General features: G+C 38.5%; 3 protein-coding genes across 4 annotated transcripts; 1 reads left to right on the top strand and 2 right to left on the bottom strand.

The window, feature by feature from the left end:
• Positions 1-499: 499 nt before the first annotated feature.
• LOC144654719 (uncharacterized) lies at positions 500-5301 on the bottom strand. 2 transcript variants are annotated; one of them, XM_078514944.1, is made up of 6 exons: positions 5192-5301; positions 4342-4551; positions 2754-3592; positions 2068-2176; positions 1346-1416; positions 500-752 (listed from the first exon to the last, which is right to left on the bottom strand). In XM_078514944.1, exons 1-6 carry the CDS (start codon positions 5214-5216, stop codon positions 675-677), a joined length of 1332 nt encoding a protein of 443 aa, XP_078371070.1. In that variant the 5' UTR covers positions 5217-5301; the 3' UTR covers positions 500-674. The 2 variants fall into 2 exon arrangements, with proteins under 2 accessions (XP_078371070.1, XP_078371071.1); XM_078514945.1 differs by having other exon boundaries at positions 5091-5222.
• LOC144654700 (stromal interaction molecule 1-like) lies at positions 5097-20605 on the top strand. The gene is made up of 11 exons (XM_078514917.1): positions 5097-5750; positions 9255-9367; positions 9549-9660; positions 10101-10212; positions 11768-11883; positions 13474-13651; positions 14270-14360; positions 14780-14866; positions 15476-15640; positions 16271-16371; positions 16780-20605. Exons 1-11 carry the CDS (start codon positions 5663-5665, stop codon positions 17597-17599), a joined length of 1983 nt encoding a protein of 660 aa, XP_078371043.1. The 5' UTR covers positions 5097-5662; the 3' UTR covers positions 17600-20605.
• Positions 20606-22535: 1930 nt separating this feature from the next.
• On the bottom strand, positions 22536-25014 carry LOC144653943 (copper transport protein ATOX1-like). The gene is made up of 3 exons (XM_078514078.1): positions 24871-25014; positions 23008-23080; positions 22536-22873 (listed from the first exon to the last, which is right to left on the bottom strand). The coding sequence occupies exons 1-3, from the start codon at positions 24880-24882 to the stop codon at positions 22746-22748; spliced, it is 213 nt and encodes a 70-aa protein (XP_078370204.1). The 5' UTR covers positions 24883-25014; the 3' UTR covers positions 22536-22745.
• Positions 25015-25207: the final 193 nt, after the last annotated feature.

The following is a 25207-nucleotide window of genomic DNA, read 5'->3' as shown; positions in this document are numbered from 1 at the left end:
AATAAACTAGTTTTGTGGAAAACTTTCCAAAATAAAATCTCTGTTACTACAGCAACTATATTCTGATACAAATTATGTTACGAATTGTAATAAATCTATTATCAATTATCCAAACAACTACCACAATAATTATGTAGACACAGAAAATGTTTTTTTTTCTATTTCTTTCAAAACACTAAAATTATAACCAGACATGTTACAATACTAAAATATTACATGTACATTGTACATGCTACAAACTTAACTATTTAACCAAAGCATGGAACCTCTAATGTAAATAACAATAATAATATCACTAGTTGATCTTTTAAATGTAAACTGCATGTATGGTATGTTTCATTGATTGAGTCTCTCAGTTCATATTTTGGATCAATTTAGGTTTCTGGGCTGCTCCCTACCCCCCCCAAACCTAACATTAACCCTTACTTATCGCTTTGGGCAAAATGTTAGGTTTGGGGAGGGGTAGGTGAGCAGTTTCCCAGAAACCTAAATTGATCCCATATTTCTTTGATTTCAAGTCTCTTGATCCATATTTCTTCCATCTACTTAAAAGCTTTACAGGACAAGAGTTCTTCCTTGGATCCAGAAATGTTCCCAGTATCTTTATTGTATGTCCCATTGGATTTCTTGTCTTCATATTAATTTTAATATAATTATTTTTGATTCTCTCATCATCAGGAGTGAGTTGGGAATGCACTTGATGAACGGACTAAATTGATCAATTTTTTAACAGCTACCATCCATTGGTTGACCTAGACAAAGAGAATACCAATAATTGTTCATTAGTCATTTGTAGCTAGATGTCTATGGGTACATTTATAAGTTAGTTATTGCATGCTTTAAACTTTATGGTAAGTCTGTGGAAATGGACAGACCACATCATTCTATAGACTGCAACTCTCACGACTTGGGCGTGAGTTTCACACCTGCGAGTTGAAGATTTCGATCTCATGTCAACTCATGCTTACAAACCAATTTACACCTAGTTGAAAAATGTGAATAATAACAACCATAACTGACACACTTTCCAAAAAAATGTTAACTCAAACTAATGTGAGAAACGAAAACTCCATGTAAATTGAGTAAATGACGACATATTCCCCAAAATCTCAGAGTTTTGACAAGAGAAGCATTGGGAACGAGGCCGTGTTTAGCAAAACACGTCCACGCACTGGGATCGGGATATGTTCGGAATACTTCAGACGTCTTCGGAAAACGCCGGACATTGTCGAATTGTCTTCGGAAATCCTGGCAATTTCAGGATAAAAATCTCACGCCTTTCAACCAGAAAAAGTTGGCGGGTATATAATAACAAAATAATCAGCAGAGAAGAACAGATACTTACCTCAGCAACAAAGTCTACCATCAGGGAAATGTGAATGTGGTGTGCCTCATCAACATTGCCATCATCTAGAGCTGAACAAAAAGACAAATATAACTAAGAGACTTGGAAAAGTTTGAATTAATCTCGACTGACGAAAATATGGAGTTTTTAAAGTACCGCCAACTTCTTAATACAGCTACATTGTATGTCACAAAACTTATTAAGTCATCATTTTTTTAAGCACAAAATTACTTCTAAACTGAAAGCAACATCAACATAATAGTTTTTCACTAGAGAAGTAATTATTAATAAACTTAAAATAAGTTAGAGTTAAATAAATAATCGTTATGACTGAGATTAGGAACAACAACCTTGAAAACATAATTATTTGATGCACCATCCATGACATAGCTTTTTTTCAAAACTTATGTTGTAGTGATTACCGAAGTTTAAAGGAGCAATGTCACGACAACGCATCTTAAAAAAAAATTGGCAAGTTTTCTCAATTTTCTCAATCATAATCAGTCTTAACTTCATCAATCGAAACCATCCTTAATTGGTTATTTTCGGGGGTTTATTACTCCTTTGGTGTTTCTCTATGTTAGAAAACTACTAGTTTGAGGTTTTCTTCAATTTGAGAGTAATCAGAAAAATGACTTAAAATATATAATTTGTGACATTGCTTCTTTTACATGATTTAGAGCTACCTGTAGTTGATGAAATGGTGAATGTGTTAACTTTACCTTTTGCAAGCTTTATCATTCTGCTCTTAACACCCTGACTTAGTTTGCCATTTGTCCAATTCTGTGACATGACTTGTAGCCTTCTTGCAATATCATCAGCAACTCTTTTCTGCAAAGCAACATTAAGTTCGATAATTTACAACTTAGAAGTGGAGGTTAGAGGTGATAAATGTTTGATAACGTCAGAGCTGTATATGCACACTACTGCGCATATGGAGGGCGGCCTAAAGGTTTGTGGTATTGTGGTATTTTTGGTGTGGTTTTGCGGATTTTTTTATTGTAACCTGCGGTGTTATGGTTTTTGAGATTAAGTGGTTTATGGTTTGTGGAGATAATGTGGTATTGTAGTTTTTGTTTGTTTTTTCTCTGCGGTTTTTGTACCCCTTTACACCCCCCTCCATATGGATGTACCAGAGACATTGAAAAAAGGCCATGTATGAGAGTTAAACCCATGTGTAGGGCCAAAAGCATAGTCTGTAATAATGAGGCATCTGTATAATGAAGCTAAGTTGGTCACTCATCAGCAGAAACTGACAAAGGTTGCTGGCAAGAGCCTAAGATTGAAAGGAGTAACAGCGTAGCAAACAACTGGTAAATTGTCTTGTACAACAGAAACTTAGCAGGAGTTAACTGGCTTGCCAGCAAAAAGAATTGATCAGAAGTGAAGAACATAATAAAGTACCAACCTGTAAGGTGTCCTTCAGCTTCTCAACAACATCCTGCAAAGCATCCATGGTCACTTTTAGTCCTTCCTGATCATCCATTGAACTAACAGGATCTTCATTTTTGTCTTGCCCTGAGGGTGATGTACTTCGAGGAGTATTTCCAGCACTCAAAGACACTGGGGGTGCTACATGATTCCCTGGGGGAGGTGGTGGAGTCATACTATGTCCAGCTGGAAGGTGGTTCACCACGCCATTTCCCTGGGGTGAGATTGTCGGCGGAATAGGACTCTGACCATGTACTGGGTATAAAGGAGGTGTGATGTGGCCTACTGGCGGTTGGAATGGTAATGGTGGCGGAGGGGTCACATGGCCTAGTGGCGGAATGGATGGCTGAGTGACAAGTGGACCTTCTTGATAGTTTGGCACAGTAGCGGCAGTCGTAAGAGGTGGCGTAATGGGATGAAATATCTGTGGTGAGCTATGACTATAATGATGATCATCTAAATGATCACTAATTTCTGCTGTTGAACGGATGCTGTGTAAGGGTGCAGTTCTTACAGGTTCAAAACTATGGTTTTTAAGATCAAACAATGGCCCCCCAAGATTTCCTGGTAGATCGTCTGTTGATTTAGCATGTACTGTTGGTGAGTTCATGGCTTGTACTGAGTTCACAGATGCCTGGCTTGTATTTGACACAGCTGCGTCAGTGAATGAAGGAGTAGATATGCTTCTTGTAAACAAAGCTGGCATTGACGGAGCACCCAAAAGATTGCTTACAGGGGGAGCAGCTGTGGTCACCGGTGGCGCTGGTGGTGTGAAAAGTGGCTGTGTTGCGCCATTGAGCTTTAGACCAGCAACACCTGAAGAAAACAAGGTTAGAATTACTGATTGCCACAGTTATTGCGATTTTCAGTGATATGAAAACTCTGAAATTCAATCCTCAACCAACGGTTTACACTTTTTGCTGCCATCAATCATCTTAGCAGACCTCTGGGGAAACAGAAGTTCACTTCAACTGGATCAAAAGGTCACGTCCGTCAGTTGTGATTGGTAGATTTCGATCCAATTTGTTTGTTTCTGTTTTTCATGGTTCATTGGCCATTGCTATAATTGTGACTGATGGCAGCGAAAAAACGTAATCGTTAGTTGGATTTTCAATTTCAGAGTTCACATACCGTAGCACTTAAAATGGCAGTAATGTGAGTTAGAAAATGGTGCAATGTCAAGACGTTACCAATTTTGACAAATTTTCTTATTCTCGTCACCCTGATTGACAATCTACTTATATGGTAATGAGAAATTTGACATTAATCAATCTATGAAATTGTGTACAGTAAACAAAACTCGTGACTTATAGTAAAACCAAGAGAGAAAATTTAGGAAAGTTCTTAGTACGTTTCTCAGTCAAAAACTATACTTACATATACCAATATACATTTTAACATGAGAGATTTCAATCCAATTAAAAGTGTATAGGAACTCAGCAGGAAATTTAAACAAATTTTACGCTCTTCGTCATTGATCAAAACTCTACTTCTGTGCTTCTTTCCAATACTTTTTTGACACCGTTAACTAGATTTTTACCTAGAAAACTTTAATTTTAACTCACCGTTAGTTAAATCGTCATTGTTTACAACAGGCGCATGTATAGTTGACGCAGGCGTTTGTCCTCCATGAAGCGCTTGCTGATGTGAAACTCTCTTCCTCAAATCTAACTTCGGCTTATTACCAGTCTTATTATTAGAGAAGGCAAAAGTTGGTGGATCGTTCCAGCCACGAGCAGAATCGCCATTGTAAGCTATAATGCCGCCAGAAGAAGCTAAAGTGGAAGAGAAAACCATATTTGTTACGCCGTACTCAAGAACTGTACGCGTACTTTTGGAAGATTCTGGTTCTCGAAGATTAATTTTCAGTGTTTTGACGTATGAATATTCTGATCAGATATAAATATTTTCTTTGTTGCCTTAGAGTTTTCTATAACTACTCCTAGGGGAACATGAAATCGTATAATAAGAATTTTCCAGCTCAACGAAATCCGTTCACAATGCTTAAAACGTGAAAATGAAAGCATTTCTGTGACGCAAATTCATTCAGTAATAACAACGGTTCGTTCCATGAATAATTTTCTGATTCTAGCGTGAAGTCTCTTTCACCAAAGTCACATCAAGTGAATTACTCTGAAGTGGAACCAGAGAAATCTTCCACTTAAAATAGAAACGAAAGATACCAAAGGCCTAAATCAAAGCCAGGAGAGAGTACCACCGAATAACAAAATCTTGATTTTGAGTTTACATGATGAAGGACCCGCCATATTGCGTACGTTTTGACTCACTGATTAAATTCGAATTCACTCCGTACCTTTTTGCCTTTGAGCAAACATTCCCGGTGTTTCGTATTCAGTGATTATCAATCCGTTAAAAGGAAACACGACTGTACAGCCTAGGAAATATAAAACTTACCTCTTGGGCTCGGATCGCCCGGCATTTTCAGAGAAACGAACAATTCTTGAGTAATCGATCGATCGTAAACTCCTGACGTGTCCTACCCTTATGACGTCATACCCACCGGAAGTTATAGCAACCGGAAACGGCTGGAAAGAGGGGAAACACACACACAATCACATATAATTTTAAAATGCTAAAAATGGAACGCTTTTTGCGGAAGAATAATGAAATATCGCTTAGAGCAAGAGTTTCATCGTTGAAGACTTGATATTGTGCACTTGCACGGAAAAATGTGAAACTGCCTGCCATTTTCCCGAACGTTTCCGAATAGTTACGAAGATTTACGTGTCATTCCTTCGCATCCGAATGTACAAGTGCTCGCGAGTCATCGAAACGAGTCAGTCCAAACATGGTGGAATCGAGTTGATTATAGCGGCCTTCTCGGCGCAAAATATTTGTCAGGAGGTTTGATATTATCACTGAAAGATGGCAATATCATGCCTGATCAAACTGTTATTGGTTGTTTTGATGACGAGCGGAATTTTCAAGCCAGGTCGCGGTCAAACGGGCAATGGTAAGCCGCAAAATTATATGTTAATTTCTCTCAGTAGATTTTAGACATTTTGTTTTGAATTTGTTTTCTTGGGTCTAGTTTTATTTGTCAGTTGTACCAGTACATATCATGTGCATGAACTTGAAAACTCTTCTTTCATCAATCGACCGAAACTGCTAATTCCCGTATTTAAGTAATAACTGTTTATGTGTGCTTAAGGTTTAGAAATTCAAATGACTTTTGTAAGCTTAATATTTCTAAACGGGACTCTCTCTAGCAAGCGTAAACTTTATTTTAGTTTTATTCATTAGTTTCACTTTTTTAGCCGCCGTGCCGGCGTTACTGTGAAAAGCTGTCAAAACAAAAGATTTTTCGGAATTCGAGACTCGAAGGAACTTGTATAATTTTCGTTCTTGTTAGTATGCAAAGGCCTAACCTAATACTTGTAGAACTTTAATTGGACAGATAAATTCTGCACCGCACGAGCTTGTTTGGCTGTGTTTGTAGAAAGCTTTAAGTTTAGTTCATTGTAAATCCTTTTTCTAACATAGAATACAGAGCATAAGTACTTAGAAAAAGAAATTAATAAGTTTGCCAAAAAGCTTTTAGTGAAATCTCTGGAGACTCCTTTACAACCTTGGATTGTTTAGAAAGTCAATATTTCATTTGCATAAACTTCAAACCAAGGGAACTCATTGAAAGCAATGATCAATGTTTTGTTGCAATTACATATAGCTTTGTTTACTTTTTCCACTTGTTATTTCATGGTAAGCTGGTACATTTTAACAATATAACTGTTCAGGCTGGACATTGGAAGGCATAAGTAATATTGTGATTGCAAATTCACACTTGTACAAAATGGTTTGTTTGAATTCTGAGCTTGGTTTTTCTGATGTTGTTTAATAATTAAACATGTTAGGCAAAGCAAGGGATGTAAATTAGGACAATTGAACTTTGCCTCCGTTGCATATTAATTTCATGAATTAATTTTATGGTTTTATGGTATAATTTTATTGATATTTTGAAATACTCTGTACTACGCTAACTAGGATAAAAATATATTTGAAATCCACCAAATGGTTTTAACTGCTTAGTCATTTTCAGGATGAATTGAAGAAGTCTAAAATAGCAAAAACATAATGTAAATATTTTAATAAAAATATTTAATGAAAACTGTTATTACCAAGACAACCATTAGTGATGGAAAACTGAGCTGTGCAAAAGCTGTTTCAAAACAATTTTTAAAACTAAGCTAAATAAAGCTAAGCTAAATAAATAAAGCTAAGCTAAATAAATACGGGGTACATACCGTATTTACTCGAATAAGCGCTGCAGCGCTTATTACATTTTTTGCGCCTCAAGTGCGATTTTTATCAGTATTTGAGGGCGGCGCTTATTTGAGGGCATTGCTTATTTAAAATTTGGACGCAACAATGAATCTGTAATCATTAACAACTATTGAAAATAGCGTCTTTGATTGTCAGTACTCATCTCTTGCTAAAGAGAGAAGTGGCGCTAGCTGTCCTGACAAAGTTCACGGCCTTGACAACATTTACAGAATTAGGTAAAAACTAATGGGCGAGCGGTAAAGCAATCACTTTAAACTGCAAAACATCGCTTTTGATGGAAAGAAATGTCCAAGATTGCTTAAGAGTTGCTTTGTAGTGCTGTTTTAAGTTAAACAGAATTCCTCAAATAAGCACCGCATCAGGACTAGTAAGTAAGTAAGTAAGTAACGTCTTTATTTATAGAGGGTAGCACTTAATAGCTAAAAAGCTAACAAAGTCGTGGCCCTCCTATTTACAAGTATTAAAAAATCTTAGATACACATTAAAAACCTACGACTGCAGCGCTTATTCAAGTAAATTGGGTATTGAGTTTTGAAGGGGCTACCTGTTTGGCATCCCAGCTGCGTTGGTTGTTTTTTGACCTTCAAACATGCTTGTGCTGTCTTTTGGCGAATGAAGGATAACAAAGCTTTTAAGATGCTTAAGATGGAGTTAACTTCTGGGTTTTTAGATGTTAACATTTCCTTTGCAATATATATGGAAACAAGAACCAACTATATATTGGGATCAGAGGTGGCGCAGTGGTGAAATTAAGTGCTCACCTCCCACCAACGTAGCCAGGGTTTTGAATCCCAGATGCAGTGTCATGTGGGTTGAATTTGTTGTTGGTTCTCATCCTTGTTGCAGTGTTTTTTCTTTAGGTTCTCTGGTTCCTCCTTCCACAGAAGCTTACCCACTTCTAAATTCCAATTTGATTGGGAATACATAGCTTCACAAGCTTCTCGCTTTAAACACAACCATATCTGAATTCAGAATAGTAGCTTGTTTACAACGACCTCAACCGACATAATAACACTGGGATTCAAACCTGGGTCATATTTGTGGGAGATGTGGTCACCTCTGCACCAACCCTGCCTCCTCACCCCAGAGTTAAACTGTCAGCACCATTGAGCCGTTTTGCTTCCAACAGGTTTCCACTTGTTTGGCCTAGAATGTACTTTGCTATTACTTTCATGGGAGGTGCATTAGCCTAGCTAGTGATTTGCATGCTGGACTCTGGATTGAGCAGTTTGGATTTGAGCCTTGGCTGGGGCACTGCATTGTATTGTTAATGTCTCCATCCAGGTGTATACTAGATGGATACTGGTGAATTTAATGCTGAGGCTAACCCTGCAATGGACTAGCATCCCATCCATAAAGGATTAGTAGAAACTCAGCTGTGTTCTATTGGAAATCCGCGAATCTGATTGGTTCTCCCACTGTTTTCTATTCGCCGATAGAAAACAGTCGCGTGCGCCTAGCTAATTAAGCGGTAAATTTTCTTGATTTTTGTCTTCAAAGTGCACAATATTGTAGGTTTTGGACTGCAATCCTTTAGAGTTTCTACTAAAACAATTAGACTACTCGCCCTCGTTTTCTATGAGCGATAGTCAACTCGGCTGCGCCTCGTTTACTATTCGCTCATAGAAAACTCGGGCTCGTAGTCTAATTGTTAAGTAGAAGTACTCTTAGTCACTTTATGCCACAGAAACCCAGGATAAGCTTCGATCTAATGGGCCACTAGGCTCGAACACAGACTTGTCTTGACCTTTTTAACTTACCTTTTCCTTTACCTTAAGTACCGTCCAGTAACTGTAAGGGGTCCAAATGCATGTGAGACCCAGTAGATCATTTGTAGATAAGTTAAAATTTGCATGTTTTATTGGTGCATTAGTTTAGATTAGTTTAGTGCCAATTTCAGTATTTTTTGTAAGTGCAGTGTAAGTTCTGTCAATTAGCTCTTGTGCAATGTATAGTAGTGTTTTAGTCTATTTTGTATTTAAAAAATATATATTTCACTGTAAGTAGTAAGCATCGCACTGTAAGTAATGTAAGTGTTGTAAATAGTAAGTAGTGAGTAGTGGGCATACTTTTTTGTATTTTTGTAAGTGATGTGCTTTTGTGTGTTTGCAATAAAAAAAAATGTTTTATTGGTGCATGTAGAAGTGACTCATTTCTTGTCTGATTTTTGTTTCAGGATTGGAAAATCTGACAGAAGGTGAAAAGGTGAATCTTGAAGCAATCAACAAAATACACTTTCACCTTGATGACGACAGGAATGGGAAAGTCGACTTGAGTGAATCAAATGAGGTTAGTGGTTAGAGAGTGAGTGAACAAGAAAGTAAAGGCCATGACACTTTCCTCCTGAAGCGAAATGGGTGCTAGTTCATCTTAAGTTATCACCATGGAGTGAAACTGTTTACCTGAAATGTTGAACCCTCAGTGTTTAAATAAACAATACTTAAATGCTTGATTTGTTTGAATTCTATAGTTTATGCGTGATGAACTTCAAGTTACTGATGAGGAACGACACTCACACTTCCATGGCAATGATGACTTCATCTCTGTTGATGAACTTTGGCAAAGCTGGGTACAGAGTGAAGGTCAGAATTATCTTCAGTATTCATAGATACAGTTGTTCATGCGGGGCAGGAAAAATTCCTGGTCTGATTGCCTGGGGCAAGTAAATTTTGCTCTTGGGCAAGTGGAAATAGAAGTTTGGTGGCCCAGTGGGAAAGTGAAATTATAGGGCTCCTCCGTAGTGTTGTGATTCAGATTGGGCTTACAATTGAGACAAGTAAAAACTACTTTTTCTAGTCCATTAGCCAGGCAAGTGGATTTCGAAATCTTTTTCCTGTCCTGTCATGAATAGCTAGAGCCATAAAAGGCATCTAAATTCTTTATTTTCTTTTAAAAATATTATGTGAATTTATAATTTGTAACTTACACTGCCCCTTTAAGCAAGGTTTTCTTCCTTCATTGTTTATGTTCTTATTTATGTTATATGGCCTTTAAATTTTATTTACCTTCTCTTGTTTAACAGTTCACAAATGGACCAACAAAGAAGTCATTGATTGGCTAAAGAATTCTGTTCATCTTCCACAATACGCTGAAGTCTTTAGCAGTGCAGGAATCAATGGATCAGTTATACCACGGTAATGAATCAAAATAAAAAAGAAATTTTGCTCTCAGGGCTGCTAGATATTATTTTGTCCCAAATTTTCCCCCCTGCTTTAAATTATCAAAAAGTAATAGCCATGCATGAGAACGAGTTGGCGTGACTTGAGAAAAGAGAGTCTGGGGCAGAAGCGTAAAGAAATTGAGCCACAACACATACATTAACAAATCCTATTTTTAAATATTGATTGAATCATAATTTCTAAAAAAAATTATTGTTTAGGACTTGTCATCAGCTCAATGGTTGTTAGTGTTGTTGTTTGTTTAATATTTGACAGTTTTTTTTTTCCTTAACATAATGATACATTAAATTTAGTTACTCTATAAGATTTTTCTCTGTGTTTTAATATACACATGCAACTCTACCACACATAATTTATATTTTTACCTTTAATGTGGAGCAAGATAATGTAGTTGCTGACTTTTTCATGATAAATTGCATTTTTCTGATGCTAATTAAATATGAATGATGTAACGGTTTGAATTTATAACAGGGTGTCTTAAGTCAAACCATATTGCGACTTATTAAAATAACTATTTCTTAGATCACGACATTATAATTTTCTGGTTTAAATTGCAAACCTTGATATCCTAAATTTATGCTACAAATAGAGAATCACAGACATTGTAGCATCTTCAATTTTATTTTCTTGCTTTGAGAGCAAAAGCAAGCTGGTTTGTAGAAGGTGAAGGAAAGGCCAAATAAATGACCTCACTGGCAAATTTTGTGGAGAGGAAAAAAAAAAAACAAAAAAAAAACCCAAAAAAAAATATAAACTATACCAGTTGATAGAAATATTATTCTTATACTTTGAACAATTTCCCCCAAAAGGCATACCAAGTATTAAGGTTGATTGACAGAGTGTAAATTTTTTAAGTGCTGTATTTTCACAGAAAGCAGTGTGGAAACATGAAAAATCGCATGTCTTGAATTTCATTCTTTAGGAAAAGCAATTTTAATTAGAGTTTTTGGCTACTGTAATTATGAGCTTCTTTAAATCGATTATTACCTGCAAGCAAGCTTTAGTTTAAATTTCACAACCTCCAAAATTGTCATTTATATAGAGCGTGTAAAGGATTACCGCGACAGTGTTTATGAATGCATTTAAGAAAATTGCATGGCTAATGATGGAATCTGTAATCAACCAGGTGGTTTGATAGAAATATGGCTTAGTCTCAATTCTCAATAACACATGCAGCTGTCAACTGCAATCAGGTTTTGAGAAACTTAGGATTAATCAACAACATTGAATCTTACAATATACAAACCATTTCTTGCACTTTTTGCAGAGTTTTGCCGAAGGGAATATTGAAATTTTTGGAGCACATTAATTTATATTTTAAAATATATTTTTTTATTTGTGATTATTGTTAATTCAATGTCCACAGTAGTTATGTGTGAATTCATTTCGCAATAAAAGTACAAAGTTACACATAAGGTGTAACTATGTTCCATATTTGGGTTAAGTTTGGCTTGTGTTGTTGGGTTTTATTATAAATTTAGTGAAGCTGTCTTTCATTTGTGATGTGCAGGCTGGCGATAGAGGAGAATGGTTTACTGCAGAACGAACTGGGAATAAAGGATCCAAAACATCGCAAGAAAATTGGCTTACGCGCCATGGACATTGTTCTTTTCGGACCACCATTTGGTGAGTAGCCTTACATTTGACTTGCTTTCGTAAAAAATGTTCACTATTCTCAGCAACATGCTTTACTAAAAATTTACACTTTGATTTGTTGTAAGTTGATCATTTTTTGTCTCTTTGGCTTTAAAAATATGTAGAAAGTAGCTTCTAAATGCTTCATGTAAAGGTTTGTCTGTCAAGACTATTAAAGCCACAAAAGGCGGCTTAAGGGTGTGGTTGTATTTAAAATTTTCTTCAAATAGATCTGCACAGTGGTGTTTTTATGCCATCTTATGCCATTTTTTAAGCTTGTACAAATTTGGCCTTTCTTAAATAATTTGTTTCTGTGTGACATATTTTAAGGCGAATGCTATATTTTTCAAATTTTCGATCAGTTCAATATTTTCTTTGCAACATTGTTCTTTTCAATTGTGGAAACAAGCCAATATTAATTTGTTCTTGGTCAATGTTTAAAATTCTGCAGGTGGTGGATTAAAACAGAGACTCAGTGAAATATCGATAATGTAACACATTTTATTTTAAAAGGATCTCAGTTGAGATTGTACTTGCAAAAACTTTGTGAAGTTCAACATACATTATTGTTTTTTTTTTAGTCAGGATGAGTTGAAAATGAAATTATAGTAGCAAACATAAGAAAGAAAGATTCACTTGCTCTTTAGGGGTCACATTCATCAAGCTGAGAGATAAACAACATATAATGAAAAATATGTCAGATGAGCTATAGTGAAGATTTAAAATCTAGAAGTCTGGAATTAAAAGGAAAAACCCCCTGAGCTAGCACACACATGAAAGTCCTTCAATAACGACCTTTTGTTTGGATGGTAACAGACATGCTGTAGCTGTGCTATCACACACTGTAGGTTCAACCTCAACAGGTCTGTTCTTGGACAAGACACTTACATTTGTATAGTAAGGTTGTAACTTTCAAGTGTCCCTTTCCATCCAGAAGTAATATTGGGTACCCGGGGGGGGGGGGGGGGTACTCTGGCTTGTTAATGACGGGGATGATCGAAGGATTTTTTTGGGTTTGAAATTTTCGATTCCGGGATTTTTTGGGGTTGGAAAATTTGGCAAGTATTTTTTTGAGTGACTTGATTTAAATGGAGGATTTTGGGGGTATTAAAAACGAACTAAAGTGCCTTGGCGCGGCCTTGGCGTATTTATGGTATGATGTATAAACAAAACAAGAGTTCTTTGTGTTATGTTATTGCCCCTCCTGGCAATTTAGGGGTAATTTGACAAGGTATTTTTTAGGGGTTATTTTTGGTCCAGGGATTTTTTTGGGTAATGTCGTAAGACTTAGGGATTTTTTTGGGTCCTTAGTTTTGCCTCCATTCGATCATCCCCGTCATTTACAAGCCGGAGTACCCCCCCCCCCCCTGGGATTGGGTACCTACATGAAAAAAGCTGGGCAGGAGAGAAGTGGGGAGCCTGCGATGGACTAGCATCACATCCAGGGGAGTAGCAATACTTCTAGTCACTCTATGCTACAGACCGATCCCTAGGATTGCAACCAGGACTTTATTTTTTATTGCTATGGGATCAAATGCCAGTATTAACAAAATAACAATAAAAAGTCCATTAATTTCTCAGTTTCAGGGCACAGCCTTCTGAAGGATGTTGTTGTAGCATTCTCTGTGCTGGTTGCTACTGTTGGTTGTTGGATAGCTGTGTTACAGAAACGCAAAGCCAAGGAACAAATGGAACGCATGATGAAAGACATGAAAATATTGCAACAGGCTGAGGATGGTCTTCAGGAGTTACAAACAAGGTATCTTAAATTTATACAACCACCCATACAACACCTGCGGGCTGTGCATTTGATTCTGGACTTGTTATCCATGTGAAGTGGAGGGCATTTGATTATGACAATGATAAAAAGAATGATGTACATTTCTTTGGCATAAATGTAGCATTTCCAGTAAGCATTTATAATATTCCCCTTTTTAAATCTGCCTCTGGTCAAAGAACATTTCATTATAGAACAGTGAACATTTGGAATAACCTCACATCGAACTTAAAAACTCTTTAAAACTATTTCTGTCATCTTTTAAATTTCATTTAAAATCAAAATTAATGGAGGAGTTTTTAACATAGATTAATTAGGAGTAATTCATTTTATCCAATTTTTTCTGTTTTTTATCATTGTCAGTAATGTTTATCATTGTAATTTTTATAACTTTAAAATTGTTATTTCTACGGTAATTTATTGTCACTGAAAAGCCCCGTAAGGGGAGTGTCAATATTATTATTCAAAATTCATCATGAAGGGGATTTTTCTGAAAAACAGAAAAACTTAAATCGTTTTTCATTTATTGTCCAACATCAGCACAATGTTGGTTGAAATTTGTGTCTGATGTGATGCACATGGAACCATTTGCTATTTTAGGTTGGCTAAAGCTGAAGATGATCATCAAGTAGCTATTGCAGAAAAACTTGATTTGGAAGCAAGACTTAATGAAGAGTTGCAAATATCAAAGGTATCCAATAACAAAGATAATAAAATACATTGTCAGGGTTGTCGCTAAGGGCCAGCTGCTGGCTAATTTTACCTGCGGAAAGAGAATTAAATCCGGCTAAAATTTCACATGAAAACAAAGACTTAGGTAACCTTTAGAGCTGCGAAGGCCAGAAAAGTCAGCTGTGCTTGGTGTTGGGCTTAGTGTTTTCTTTATAGCTAACATCTTCAATGGATTGTAGTCACTATCTGTCTTCTCATTGGCTAAAATATCCTACAGTTAATTCTGAGAGTCAGTGCAATCTACAGATTATGATAATGATATTATAAAAAGATAAGAAAAAACTGCCATGTACCTTGTGATCATTTATGTACAAATTGTCATGTACGTTCTAACAAAATTCAAATGGAATAGAAATCAAATGCAATCTTCATTTACAGAATGATGCCCAGTTATTGTCTGAAACTCGCACAGGGACGGAAGAACAAATGCAAAAGCTTAAGCTTGCAGAGGAGGAGTTGGCGCAGGTATGTCTAAATCAATGAATGTAAAAGTTAATCTTAAACAAAGGAGACAGAACTGTGGTCAAAAGATCAGGGTGGCTCATAAGTGCAGGTGCTTGACTCTGGTGTCTATTAAGCGTGAAGAGACTCTTACAGTTATGCTTCATACTTTCCTTAAAAAAATTTGGCTTTCAAGACCCCCCAACCCTTTGGAATTTCCAATAACCTTTCATGGGGTGGGTATGGATATTTCTGGAACTGAACATTTACAACATGTTAACTCATATCCAGTTTACTGAGTGTTTAAAATCAACTTTGAAAAAAATCTGATTTAGAGCAAGAGCAAGAGACTGCCACCCCCTGAATTGGATGCTAGTTCCCCCCCCCCTCATTGCGCTGTTGCGAGGTTCCCCCCACAGCTTTCTGGACACTTCCCATATAGAGAGATGTACTGTGAACCCTAACACAATGACTCCAGCCAGTGTTTAAACTTAGAAAGCTCCATCCAGAGGCCAATACCCAAATTACTAGGTCACTACAGTTAAGATGCCCCCTAAAGAAGAATGCTGTACAAATTTCTTCAACCAGTGCAGTTAATTAAATTGTCTACTTTTGTTTGTGACACTACTTTAGGTTCGTCGAGCTCTGAGGAAGGCTGAGAAAGAACTTGAATATCAGTCATGGAAGGCACCATCTGTTCTGAAGCAATGGCTTCAGATGACGTTTGATAAAGAAACTAAGCACTTTCAGCATAAAAGAACTGTTGCTCTGAAACAAATGAAGGAAGCAAAAGAAGCAGTAAGTTTTGAACCTATCACCTTGTTATAACTAAGCAACATGTACATTGTAACATTATTTGACAAAAAATAATTTTTGTCTTTGGTATGAAATGAGTTTTAAAAAAGTTGAATGTTCAGCCCAGGCTGAATATGAAGAAAAACATTTTTTTTTTCAATCAGGAACACAAGCAGGTTGTGTTACTCCAGATAATATTTAAACTCCCACTCCTCCCTCTCCTCTCCCTCCCCTCCCCTGCAACCCCTCTAGAAATTCTTCCCTCTCCTCCCCCCCCCCTCATTGGAACTTTCAATGACCCTCTTTTGGGTGGGTATGGATATTTTTTAATTCGCTGTTTTCACCGTTCCCATAATACATCTTGTTTACCCCCCAAAATGTTCGGATAAGCATTGTTTTGAATTTTTGGGGGGGATTTACAATGGCGTACAATCATTCCGAGAGAAATTGAAAACAATGCCTATGCAAAATTTTGGGGGGTAAATAAGGTGTATTATGGGATCGTGAAAAAGTGAATAGAACATGATTAAATATCTTCATTGTTCACTCATCATAAAAAAACTTCCTATAGCATCGGTGTCACCGATAATCACTTGATGTTGATTTCTTTTTACGTTTCTTCATAATAAATAGTGTGAGAGAATAAAGAAGAAACGGAATAGCTTGATTGGATCACTTCGCCTGGCTCATGATCTGTCAATTGATGAGGTTGATCAGAAGATCCTTGCTGCAAGGTAGGTCTTGATTCTGACATGGTCAGCATCATATGTTTTATATGAGAAAGCAAGAAAACTCTGTGATAAAACTAAACTATTCAGAGTACAAGTGAGTCTTACAAATGTGCAAGGCAGCGAGGCAGGTGAGGCGAGGCATGCAAGGCAGGAATCCCTACTCCAAATAAAAAGGCTAACCACAAGGTACCGGTACCTACCGGTAAGCTAACTGTAGACTAATGGGAGTGCTATTTAGGATAACCGGAGTGCCATTTAGGCTAACCAAAGTGCTATTTAGGCTAATCAGAATGAATCGTACGCCTCACTGCCTCGCACTGTGAGTACTGTTATCCAGTTAAATCACATCTCAAAATTAAACGGCTTTACGTATTTTTTTAATTTTCTGATTTGGAATTTTTAAATTATCAGATCAGCTCTTGCTGAAGTTACCAATGAGCTTGAGGAAAGGCAGCACAGATGGTCTCAAATAGAATCACTGTGTGGATTTCAGATCATGTCGCAGACCTCATTTGGTATTGGAAAAAGTAATGGGACACACCCTCACACCGGTTCCGCTATAGCAGCAGCTCTTGTTAATGTTGCTAATGTGGCTGGTGTGAGTTCGGGAAGAAAAATCTCCTCCAGTGCGAGTCCTTGGAAAACCATGTCACAGATCAACACAGTGGAAGAAAGCAAAGAAGATCTTCCTCCTACGTACTCCACTGTAACTGCCAATGTCGGCACATTTGATGCTCAAAATGAATCTCCCAGTGTAAAAAAAAACTCGGTCGACCTGGAGTGTGACAAACTGGATAATGACCATGATGATGTCACGCCAGAAACAGAAATTAAATCTTTTGATATGAGTGATGGTCACCCAAGTCGTCATTTAGGAGCAGGTGCTATGTGTGATGCTGCAGTAGAATCAAAAGATTCAGGCCAGCCTTCAGAACATTTGTTGTTAACTTGTGGGCAGTTAGAAGTGGATGAAACAGCTGTGAATGGCGGCCTACCCGAGTCACCAACTGGAAAGTCAAAAAAGAGATTGAGTTGGTTTGGAAAGAGGCAAGATTCTACCACTGAAAGTGAATCGTCGTCAGCACCTGAAAATGACGACGAAACAAAAAGAAAGGTCAGGTGGTTATGGAGGTCGGCTGTTCGTAAGTCAAAGGCGCAGAGGAATCCAGCAAGCAAAACAGAAGATGGCACGCCAAAGGCCACATCTCTGGAAAAGTTGAAATCAGGGTGAAACTCAACTGGAGATAGTCGCCTGGATTTCTAGGTGTTGGCTTGGTTTGACTGTTGCCATGCAGCTCTTGTTTAGCAGCCCAGATCCTTTCTGCGAGAAGCTCGTTTTCTGCAAGTTCAGCAGATTTTCTGCCATATATGCATCTGGCAGCTTGAGGTTAAATCTTGGTGAGGTGCTGTTGCAAAGCCACTGGCCATGTTGACGTGGAATCTACCAAATGGAGCTGTAAAAGGACAGCAAAATGCAATTTGCTTAATATTTTCTTTTGGGGGAAGAGAGTAATGTTTGAATGTGATATTTTTTGTTTGTAAGGGTCAAATTACTTCAGGGTTTTTACTGGTGTGTAAATTTTGTTTTGAAAATACTTTATCAGGTGATGAAATTTTTATGATGTACAATGTGTACAGTTCCAAAGGTTTATTTATCAGTTAAGGTATGTAACATACATAAAACTGTTACATAGGATTTACTTTGAGGTACAAATAGATTAATTCTGATTTTATTGGGGCAAAGTTTAAATATTTTGTTGCAGATTCACAGGCTTGTAAGTTTAAAGTAAATAATATGCAGGTGTACAGGGATCTTAATTCTAAACTTGCAATCTTTTTTGTCATCATTACTGTTTGTTTTTGCCCAGATATTTTCATACTGGTGTTAGTAGAAATTCTAGTATAATCCATACAGTTGATGAGTGTTGGTGTTGAAGTAAAATTAGTTTGCATACTTTATAATATGTTAACATTTGATAAAATCACAATCAAAATCAAGTAGTATTCCTGATACAGTTTGCAACACCATCATGTATATCAAAAGTGCTTTTCATAATTTGCAAGTGAAGTGTGCATGAATGAAATCTTGTTTAAACTGTTGATAGAGTAAAGTGAAGACATTATTGCAAAGATGTTTGAAAAAACTCGAAAGAAATTCAGAGCCCACCAAGCTCTGAATTTTTCTTTTGATTGGATTTTTTCCTTTGTATTACCATGTTCTGACTTTACGTGGAGCAACTCAAGAAAGGTTCATGTTGTTTTTGAGGCCCTTCACAACTGATTAGAGGCCCTTTATATGCTTTTGAGTACCTCTCACATGGTGAACTCTTGATTACAGGACCATAGGCAACATGCTTGCTAAATTTAAAACATCCAAATTATATATTACCGTCACTTGCATCTAAGCGTAAACACTTGCCCCAAAAACTTGATTTAATTGGGAATCAAACGTGGCATGATTCATCATCAAACGTTGAAGTTTAGCAGACTGTGAAGGCAACTTTCGTTGCCTAAATGCTCACCATAAACACTGAGTACAGGCGAAACTTTACACCAGAAGTGATTCAAGTGAACCTGCAATCATATCGACACAGATCAGGATCAATTTGTCAGAAGAAGTCTTAACATCCAATCTTTCCACAGTTTTGAAACTGGAATGTGTTGAACTATCAGCACGAAAGTTGCCATTATGGTCTGCCAAACTTCAATGTTTGATGACGAATCATGCCACTTTTGATACCCAGTTTGATCATGTTTCCGCGGGGAGTGTTCACGCTTAGATGCAAGCGACGGTAATGTGAGCCTCAGAGGTGGAAAAGGTGTATAATAGCTGTAGGAACTAAAATGGCGATGGAATCACTAACACAATGAATCAAGAATCCCCTTGTTGTTATGACTAATTTCAGAGTCACAGGACAAATTGAAATTGAAATCTGGCAAAGATCATTAGTGGAGATTATGGATTTCATTATCCTGGAGTTTATTTTTTCTCAAACCATTACAATAGCTCACTTGATTATTTGCAAGTGTTTATGGCATTGTTTTTTTAATAAGAAGGAAATGAAGTGAGCTAATGTTTGGTATTCTGAACATTGTTTAAAAAATCATTCTTTACCCTAGGAAATTCCTTGCTCACTCAGAGGCAGGAGAGAGGGGACTTCCACATGTTACTGTTAGAATCTCAGATAGACAGATAGAAAAGAGGGCAATAACAATTAATTGATGGGTTTGTTTCAATCCTTTGATAAAACAGCAAAATTTTTATTGGCTTATTTGATCCAAAATTATGCGCACAATAGAAAATCCTCTTGCTTTTTGGTGAGGAAAAGGAAATCTCTGTTTCCTAGGGTAACATTCTTAGCCCCGAGGTTGAATATCTCATTCTTTTTAATCACAAAAGGATTCCATAATTTTTGTTGTTTTGTAAAGACACAATCATCACCCTCCTTGTTTTGAGTCAGTGTGTTTTTATGAATTGAATAGACTTTTCACTTTTGCTGGATTTCTTGGCAGTGTATAAGAGGTGGTGAATGGTCCTTCAAAAAGTGTGTCTCGCAAAATTTTAGCCAAATTTCAGGGTCTCATTATCTCAAATTTTCTTTGATGCCTTCTCAGAGTCTTTATTTCTTTTGCAAGGCTAAAAAGGTCTCGGGCTCGCAGGAAAGATAGTCTCGCAAAGTCTCGCATTTACCATTCGACATCCCTTGTATACAAAAAGCAGAATTTAAGGGTTGGTAGAGCCTCGCAGTGTTAAAACGTTTTCTGAATGGGATCACAATAACTTGGGAAGCTCAAAAAAGGATAGAATTTATGTTCTTGTACATGTAACACCGGTAATTATTTTTGTTCATTATGATGGTTTATCAGCTGAGGTAATATTGACAAGTTGTTCGAAGTAGAGTATTTTGAAATGAAACTGAAACAAACTATAATTTATTAGCAAATAATATATTTATCAGTGAGAAAATAAGATCAAACCTAGAGTACTGGAAAAAATCTAAAATTTAAGATATTTATCATCAAAAACCCAGAAAAAAGCCTTATGGGTGGGAGGGAGGAAAGTGGGTTGACTGTGAGGGAGGGCATTGGTTGGGCAGACTGTGCTATCATATTTTTATTGTAATTATTTGCATTCAGGTCTGTGACCAATACAGCTTAGGGTGTTAATGAAAGCTGCTTTAAGAAATTGCTTTCTGTAAGGCATCTGGGTTTCAATAAAGTTGTTGGATTTTTTGGATTGGTCTAGCTTCTTGACTTGTTTCTGTGAAGGGCAAAGTGGTTAATCAGAATAGTCTGTCCTGCTAATCAATAGGCCCATTCTTAAAATGGATGCCATTACAGAAAGAACATCTGTCAACAGAATTAAATCGTTTTACCTTATAGACCAAAGTCAAAAGCACTATATGGAGTTAAGAGCCATATTAGCCTAGTGGATTGTACTCCACATTGCCTGTGGCATCGGCGACTTCAGAGCGTAAAAATTTTCTGCCCTCCGATGACTAAAAAATCTCGATGATTTGGTAAGTGCAGTGCAATTGAACAAAGAGATGTTAATTCGTTTTAGCTTACTCTGCTTCACGGCTACTTCTCCTGGTGTCCTACTCCTCACGACACTCCCTCGCTCCGCGACACGGACAGGGTCTGCACGAGACGACTCACCACTGGCCCTGGTGTCCCGACGCGTCCGCGCTCCCCTCCTCGCGCCGAGGACAGGTGAGCCGGTCGAGCCCCACGAGAGCGGGTGCCGATGGAGCGGGGAGTGACGGAGTCGGTGTCGCGTCGCTGGGCGTCTCGCCACGGATCTCGATCCCGCATGAGCCCCGGGTCTCCCGTCACTGTTTGTGCGATCAGTGGCGCCGGCGTGTCAGTCTCGTTCCGGATCTGGTGGTCGGATTTGCGGGCGACAGCACAGAGTTTCGGTTCAGGTGCTGTCCCTCGCGCATTCCATTCTCTCTCGCCCTGTCTCGTGGCGCGGCTCCCTCGAGAGCTTTCGTGAGAGACTGATCTGCGCATGCGTGCCGTTGTGTCCACAGGAGGCATGTGCTTCCCTTGGTTCTTCATTGTGTTCGTTGACTCCTCGGCCCGGTCAGGTGCTCTCCATCCCTCCCCTTTCGTTTTTTTTTTTGGTGATTGTTCCCGCGTTAGCGGTGTGGCTTGTGGTTAGTGGTGTGGTTAGTGGTTGGGGTGCGCCCCACCAACCATCACATAGTGCATTCTGCACTAAAAACTACCCAAAAAGCACCATGAAGCAGGATCGTCTGAACTGCCTAAGGGACTCTGTTGCAAAGGGGTAATGCAGAAGACGTTTTGGGAAATATAGGTAGAGGTATGCGCCTCCCAGGGGGGAGGTTGGGCTTCACTTAGTGTACAACAACCCCCCCCCCCCCCCGCCTCAACCACCACCACTTTCTAAAGCGCTCCGTTGCCTCTGTATATGCACTGTTAGTGTAGCTCTGTGCACAGAGATCTTTGTTGGTCGCTGATTGGGTGTTGTGTGTGTGTGAATTCAACCTAATCTACAGTAAGGGACATTACACAGATAGCTAATAGATCTGTGAAGAGCTTTGTTTTCAGTATGAAACTTTTTGGGTGGAATCTCAAAACAATTCGAGCAGGGTCCAAGAATTTTAATTTTGCACAATTAAAAGTGTGCAAATTAGGGATGGCATTATGTATGGAAAAATTAAAACGTAAATGAACGCCTTCTAGCCCAGCAACAGCCTTCAAACTTGGCGAATAAAAACTTTTGCCAAGCATCTTAACTTTATAATTCATAAGTTGTCCAGAATTCAATTCTGTAAAATATATTTGCCGTCCGATTCCCATACAAACACTGTAATTTTTACCCGCTTTGCCTACTCGTCAAGATGGCGTTGAAAACCGTGTTCAGGCCTATTTCTGCTACGACTTTGCCCATAAATAAGTATATTGGCGAGAAGAATTCATGTACACGGTAAGGGGCCAAGGAATTATAACATGCAAGCGCAACTGTTAGGGGGGGGGGGGGGTGTGCAACAGTGTTTCCTGGATCAAAAATTTGGACCCCTCCAATCGAAAACTCCTGGATCCGCCCCTGAGCTGTCACCCCATATATTGAAGGAGAATTATTATGGGTGATAGTGGTGGCAGGAGGTGCCTGCATAATTTACTGACATGTTACAGACAACTTATTTATTTCAAGTTAAATTTTAATTTTATACCCTTGACTCAAACTTTTAACAAGTCGCCTTCGAAAGCGCTAAATAAATTTATGTATTGCCAAAAACTCTGCAAAATTAGTCATTTTATCCATTGCTACAGTGAACTTTTGGGGAACAAAGCAATTTCCTTGTTATGGCATCAAGGCAATAATACTAAATGTTCCATCCATCACATTCCTAAGCTGTGCCAATGTAGGAACATGTTTTTCCAGCCTTCTTAATCGTCTCCAGCAGTTCATCTGATGACAATGTAGATGTCACATAAACACGCTGCTTGTCCATGTCAATTTCGATGTTCTGTTCGCCTGGTGAGAAAAAAAGGGATATAATTTCCAATTAATTTTCATCATGAAATTCCCAGTATACACCAAAATCTTTCCCCAAAAATTTAAAGTGAGGACCTTTCTTAAGGGTACCTCTGAGGGGTACCAGTATTTACCTTTTTTGTTCAACACACGGGTGACAGCTCCCGAGCAACCCTCACATGTCATCTCCACTTGAAACTCGTGACGCTGACGTAGAGATAGAAAAAAATCATTGGCAACAATGACAGAAGTGTAGCACCTCTCACAAGCTTGTTATTCTATTGGTCCTGGTCCTCTAGTGTAGCAGTTGCTACTGTTGGGTGGAGGAGCACGTATGGTTCTAATGTTCCTAGCCTGTTCCAGGGGTTCGGTTAGTCGGGGAGCAGGGCGAAAAGCTGGATTACCATGAAGAAAAATGGTGAGGGGACTAAGGTGAGGGCCCCTCCCCTAATTTTCCACTCGCCGTTTTCGCGTTGCTCCCCAACTAACTGAATGCCTGGAATGGGCTACAATGTTCACTTCTAGTCTTTCCTCATTGTGTTGTTCCAGAAAATATCCATACCCCTCCCAAATATTGACCAATAAATCTTGCCCTCCTGCCGTTGTACCAGCCTTGCAATCAATTTGGTTTTATAAGGTTTTTTTGGTTTGAATCCCCCCACCCCTTTGGAAATTCCAGTTATGTCCCATACTTTGTGCTTTAAAAATTTTGGCCTTTGAGACCCCCAACCCCTTCGGAATTTCCAATGACCTTCCATGGGGTGGGTATGGATATTGAATTAAATAGTTTTGGGGGTCAGGGGGCATTGCTCCTGTTTTTCTCTTGGAGGGTAGCGAGTAGGCTCGATTTCCGCCCCTCCTCGTCCGTCTTTTCCTCCTCGGGGGGGGGGCGCGGGCTCATTTTCCGCGCTGGAATCGAGCCTAGGTAGTGAGCCTTTCATGTGAGACCTTGTGAGAGCTGTTACCTGAGGCTATTTACTGGCACGGTTTCTTTGTACCGAATCGAAGCGATGCGGTTTCGCCTTTCGTTTCACGGCCCGATCGGACCACTACTGTACCGGGTCGTTTGCGCTGTCAGTGGGCGTTTTCCGTCGTTTCGTTTCGTGTGACGGTCCGGCGCCGCATCGATTGACGGCCATGTATTTTGGCACGCTGGCTGGCTTGCGGGGTAACATGGTGACAGCATGGCGCGCTTGCTTTCTCACATTCGACAGTCGGATGTTTGGCTCTGTGCTCTTCGCCTTGTCGTTTTGTGCGTTTCGTCTCCGTGTCATTGTCGGTCCGTGTAAAGTGCTGACCCAACAATCAAGTCATGGTGTGAATTAAAAAACACAAGTTTGTTAATTTCATTTTGGATCTCAGCCTATGAACTTATTTGAGATCACTGCATAGCTACTGTTGCGGGGGGAGGGGTTGCAATGGTTAAATTTAGGTTTTGAGATGACAAATTATGGCTTGTTTTCATGAGTAAATTTTCACCTTAAATATATAAGACAAAATAAAATTATGGTTTTTAGTTTGGAAACCCTACAGAGAAAATAAGGTAATAGGCAGCGGAGCAAGGGATGGGTTTCCTTGAGAACTGTCCCTTCCCATTCCCACCCCCCCCCCCCCCCTCCCACGATGCCTGATCAATATTCAATCTCCGCTTCCTCAATTTTTCATTGTCTATTAAGAAGAATTGCAATTTTCTTCGGTAATTTTCGGTCGCCATAGAAAGGGTTACAGGTTTCCACGAACTGTATAGCAAGCAAGAAAGACTCTTCATACTACAACATAAGATCAAGATCAAGAAATCGCCCTCAACAAAGTGCCTGCTATGAAAAATCTTTTCATATTGTTTCATCACCTCGTCGTACAAAGTTGATATTGTCCTGGGTTTGTTATGTTCGTAAATTAGTTGATTTTCCCAGTGACTTCAATATAGAAAAACTATTGGTGACTATTGCTACACCCTTGTAAACTAAATCAACACAAAGATGAACAATGATACTTACAACTGTAGCCATCTGATCAGAGAACAAGAAACACCAGTGTTTAAACAGCTCAAGATAAAAAATCGAGTGTCCAAGAGAACTGAATTGATTCGAATGGACTCAATATACCTGGGGGAGGGGCTGCGTAGGACCATTGCTTAGCGCCAACATTTTGTAAAACCAGGCTAGGAGTACTAAAAGGTTCGTTTTTGTGGGAAATAAAGAAATAAACATCGTTTTCTCTGTATCCTTCTATTAAAAACTCGCCAACAAAAATAATAACCTTATAAAAATGCGTTTTTGCCTTCCGTACCCACCCCACCCACCATACTCTATTCCGACAAAAAAAATACTGAGA

The sequence above is a fragment of the Oculina patagonica genome, chromosome 5, assembly GCF_052425735.1.
Source record: "Oculina patagonica isolate OP01 chromosome 5, crgOcupat, whole genome shotgun sequence".
Taxonomy (NCBI): domain Eukaryota; kingdom Metazoa; phylum Cnidaria; class Anthozoa; order Scleractinia; family Oculinidae; genus Oculina; species Oculina patagonica.
This window is presented reverse-complemented; position numbering and strand designations above follow the sequence as displayed.